This window comes from Diprion similis, chromosome 2, assembly GCF_021155765.1.
Source record: "Diprion similis isolate iyDipSimi1 chromosome 2, iyDipSimi1.1, whole genome shotgun sequence".
NCBI classification, from domain to species: Eukaryota; Metazoa; Arthropoda; class Insecta; order Hymenoptera; family Diprionidae; genus Diprion; species Diprion similis.
In genome coordinates this window covers 739747-744427 of record NC_060106.1, presented here as the reverse complement: position 1 = coordinate 744427, position 4681 = coordinate 739747, and the positions used below count along the sequence as shown (strand labels likewise).

Below are 4681 nucleotides of genomic sequence, written 5' to 3'. Positions count from 1 at the left end.
AACTAAAAATATGTGTATAACTGTGACCCTTATACTGGGTTATTCAGATAAACAAATGTTTAATCTTATTTCGAGCTCCTAAAAAGGAGGGATAGCGAAAAAAACTATCATCGTGAAAACGTCCACGTGTTTCTTGGACGGTTCACATTACAATTTGACAAAAGAATATAGTTATTTACAAGAACATGAGAAAGAAGATATGGTAATACATTACAGGTAAGTCAACAACAATTTTTTCCATCTTATTAAATGTTAGCGATCAATTAGGTATTAGAGTACTTACAAAAAAAGGATTGACTGCCTTGGCTAGATGTTATGCATTCGCCATATCGTGAGGAAGTGGCAGTGAATTCCGATGTAACTTCAAATCCCTCTGCAAATGGCGTAACCTGATATCGAGCTGTGATTGGATAGATCACCGCTCGATACCAAGATGGCACCAGATGGTGATGAAATTCGTCTGGGCGCGAAAATTCAAAGTTGTAATTTCATACTACATTCCGATGTAACTTGGCGATCGTCTTTCCGTAGGGGTAACTCGATATCGAGCTGTGATTGGCGAAATCACAGCTCGATATCAAGATGGCGCCTAGGGATGGTGATGCCATCAAACTCCGTGCGATTCAAAGACGTAAAATGTCGGCATACAAATGGCTTAGATTTTGTACGTCAGTCCTTTTGTTGCAAGTATTATCTAAGTTCTGTGTGATGTGAATCATTTCTTTAATAATACGTTTGTGCCAGTTGTTTTTCCAAACTACTCCAAAGAAGATCTGGATCATTAGAAAGAAGTTAACAAAGATGAAGAACAGGAACATCTTCCTGCTGAAATGCAGACGAAAGGGCATCATTCCCAAATTTCTTAGCATCACATTCAAAGGTTTGAAACATCTTAATAATGACGCTTCATTCAAAATTGCCGTAGCAAAGTTACAAAAGACAGCACTTAACTTGGAGATAAAAAACTCATACCGCTCACTTAAGAGGCCTCGATTAACCCTCGACTGTTACGTTAGCAATTTCCATTCAGAAACCAGAACAATTGCGGAAATCACTAAATTTAACCTAGATATAAACAGAGCGGAAAGACTGTTCCAGATTGTAAAATCAAAGAATATTAGTTGTAATAAATTAGTATTAACGGGGTTTATTAAAGCACGAGGACTAGTTAACTAATGTATCGTTTATTTAAAACGTGCTTATGACTAGGGAGAAGGTAGTAAAGTATATAGTTCATCTTAGAGAATGCCACTAGTATAGATGGCGTCGCTGTACACGTCGTGATATATCACACACCTCCCTGCTGAGATTTGGTTTCATATGTTTAACTTCGCAACAGGTTTACATTCTCTTTTTGGTCTACTGTTAATATTTAATGAAAGATCCTTAGTAACTATTTTCTTGCTTCTTATTGTTTTTCTTGGTTACGTTGCTGCTTAGTTCTGCTTTTATTTCAATCGGTGATTCGTTGACCTTTGTATTGACGGTTTTGTTAGGAGTGCTATCCGTGATTGTTCGATCCTGATTTGTCTTATATTCTGGTTGTGGTGTCGATTCTGTATTTGGTTTGTAAACGTCGCCAGTTTTCGACTCGTTGTTTGGTTCATACATCGGCTCCGCTTTCTCCTGGAGTACTCCTTTTTTTTTATTGTAAAAGTCGCCAACCTTGATGATTTGATCCGTATGTCGTTTCCATCTAAGATTGCTATCAGTTTTAGGTTGACATATGTATGTTCTTTCGCCTAGTACTTCGGAGATCTTAGCTGGTTGCCATGTCGGTTTCGATGGGTTTTTATAATCTCGGACCAACACTGGATCCCCTTCCTTGCATCGAATGTCTCTGTGTCCTTGGAAGTATTTGATTTGTTTGTCGACTGTATCGTGGTTTTTTTTTAATATTCAATAAGTCTAATCTTGTTCTTGAACGCCTTCCGAACATCCTGGTAGCTGGGCTTTCGCCGGAAGATGTATGTGGAGCATTCCTATATGCGAATAAGTATGTTGATATCATGGTTTTTAGACTCTCGTTGTTATTCTTTTTATCCTTAAGGGCCTTGTCAATTCCTCGCTTGAAAGAACTGACGGCGTTTTCTGCTTGTCCATTGGTTGCTGGGTGATACGGTGCGGATGTGATATGCCGGATCTCGTTGCCCTTGCAAAACTGTTCAAACTCTTCTGACACCAACTGTCGTCCATTGTCTGATATGATTATTTTTGGTAATCCGTACCTTGAAAAACATTCACGCAGCTTTTCAATCGTAGCTATAGAGTGGTTTTGTTACCGTGCATTTCAAGAACTTCGGGCCATTTGCTGTGAGAATCGATAATCAACAGATACATTTTGCCTTGATAAGGGCCTAAATAGTCGATGTGGACTCTTTCAAAGGGGTAAACAGCTTCTTTGAATTTAATTAATGAAGCCCTTTCCGGATTCTTAGATGTGATTTGACACGCAAAACAATCCTTGCCAAATTTTTCAATGTCCATGTCGAGATTTGGCCACCAAAAGTACTGACGGGCAATGGATTTCATCTTAGATATCCCAAGATGTCCTGTGTGTATTTCTTCGAGCAATCCTTGTCTAAATTTTGAGGCAATGAGAACTCTGTAGCCCCACATTAATACTTCGTTGTCGGCAGTGATTTCAGTCGCCCGGATTCCATACGCCTTCAGTTCTATTTCTATTTCCCTTGGCCATCCGTTCATGACAAAGTAGTACACTCTGCTCAATATTGGATCTGTCCTGGTTCCTGTGATGATGTCGTCTGCTCTTATTGGCAATCTTTCTTCTGTGACGAAGTTGAAGTAATCTTTTGACTCATCTGTTTTTGTCGTAATTTTTCGGGGTAGTCTTGAAAGACCATCTGCTGCTCCATTGTTTGTTCCTTTAATGTACTTGATCTCGTAGTCGAATCCGCTCAGGAACAGAGCCCATCGTTGAAGTCGTCCTGCGGCCATCTGCGGTATGCCTTTTTGTTCTCCGAACAAAGCTAATAAGGGTTTGTGGTCGATGTATAATGTGAACTTTCAGCCCATTAAATACTGATAAAATTTTAGTAACGCCCAGTAAATGGCTAGGGCTTCCTTGTGAATTACCGAATAGTTCCTTTCGGCACTTTTCAATACTCTGGATGCGAAACTCATCGGTTTTTCTTCTCCGGAAGGTAAGATGTGTAGCAATACTGCACCGATGCCTTCCTTTGAAGCGTCGCAGACTAGTTTGATAGGCAGATCTGGGTTATAGTGTGTTAAGTTCTTGTCTGACGCAATTTCGTTTTTGACTTTATTAAAAGCGTCTTCCAGCTCCTTGGTGCATATCAATTTCGGTTTCGTTTGAGCATCGTAGAATGGCTTCAGTAAACTTGATAACTTCGGAACGAATTTTCCGTAATAATTGATCATACCTGTGAACGCTTTTATTTCACTTATATTTTCTGGTCTCTTTGTTTCTAAAATTGCGCTGACTTTTTCCGGGTCCTTTCTCAATCCGTTTCTGTCGATAATGTGGCCTAAATAGCGAATTTCGTCTTTAAAAAATTCGCACTTCTTTAACTTAGCTTTGAATCCAGCGTTACTTAGTCTGGACATGACTTCGTCTAAATTTCTCAAGTGTTCTTCGTCGGTAGCTCCAGTGATAACTATGACGTCCAAAAAACGTATGGTTCCTCTGGCCCCGGCTAAAACTTTGTCCATTTCGCCATCAAAAATAGCACCGGCTGATGTCACCTCAAACATCAATCTATTGACTCCGTAAATGCCTTTGTGTGTGCTCCAAGGAAGTAATTTTGCAGTTCCTTCATCGACCTCTAACTGCATGTAAGCTGCTGCTAAATCTATTTTTGAAAACTTTTGTCCTCCATTGAGTTCTGCGAACAGCTCTTCAATTCGAGGTGTAGGTCTTTTTACATTTTCAATAAGTTTGATGATGGTTATCTTGTAATCACCAAATTCTTAAACCGCCGTCTTGCTTCAAAACGGGTACTAAAGGCTGTCATGTAGTTTCGTTATAGTGCCTTCCTTCTCGTATTTGTTCAGCTGTTTTTCCACTTCCTCCTTGAATGCTGAAGGTTAGTCTTAGTTTGAAAAACTTTGGCTTTGTATTTGGTAGTGCTTTCAGTGAAATTATTGCATTTTTGTACTTGCCTGTCTGACCGTCGAATAATAATCAGTGTTTTGTTAGAATTGTTTCCAACTCCTGATGAGAATTAATCGCATGTGTCTTGACTATCTCGTATCCTAGAGCTGCCATCATTCCCCTTCCGATCAACAAGCGGCATCCGTTTATGACCACTATCACATCGCATTTAGCTTTGCTGTTGCCTACGCAGAATTCTAACTCTACCTGGCCTTCAGGAGAAATTGTAGTTCCATCGTATAATTTTAACGACGTCTGACCTGCTTAAGTGGAATGTGCGAAAATAATTTGACGTACAGTTTTTCTGGCAGTACTGTTTTACTGGCGCCGAAATCAATTTCTGCCTCGACTTCCGTTCCGTTAATTAGAACTTTCACCAAAATAGGTTGTCTGATTTCACCTGATCTAATACTGTGTATCTCTGATCCGTCCCATACATATACGCTTTCGTCAACTTCACTTACATAGTGCTGGCTGTTTGCCTTTCTACATATTTTTGCTAAGTGCCCTTTGACGTTGCATATTTTGCAAGTATACTCTTTGTAT

The 4681-nt window shown here is 39.6% G+C and overlaps 1 protein-coding gene across 1 annotated transcript; it reads right to left on the bottom strand.

Moving 5' to 3' along the window:
- Positions 1–1386: 1386 nt before the first annotated feature.
- Positions 1387–2958, bottom strand: LOC124416175 (uncharacterized protein K02A2.6-like). The gene is made up of 3 exons (XM_046897099.1): positions 2283–2958; positions 1927–2199; positions 1387–1874 (listed from the first exon to the last, which is right to left on the bottom strand). Exons 1-3 carry the CDS (start codon positions 2956–2958, stop codon positions 1387–1389), a joined length of 1437 nt encoding a protein of 478 aa, XP_046753055.1.
- Between the last annotated feature and the right edge of the window lie 1723 nt (positions 2959–4681).

Coding starts and splice junctions, on each gene's coding strand:
- LOC124416175 (XM_046897099.1), bottom strand. CDS start 2,958: ATGGCCGCAGGACGACTTCAACGATGGGCTCTGTTCCTGAGCGGATTC. Junction 2,200..2,282: donor CGAAGTTCTTGAAATGCACG/GTAACAAAACCA, acceptor TAATCATATCAG/ACAATGGACGACAGTTGGTG. Junction 1,875..1,926: donor TACCAGGATGTTCGGAAGGC/GTTCAAGAACAA, acceptor ACCACGATACAG/TCGACAAACAAATCAAATAC.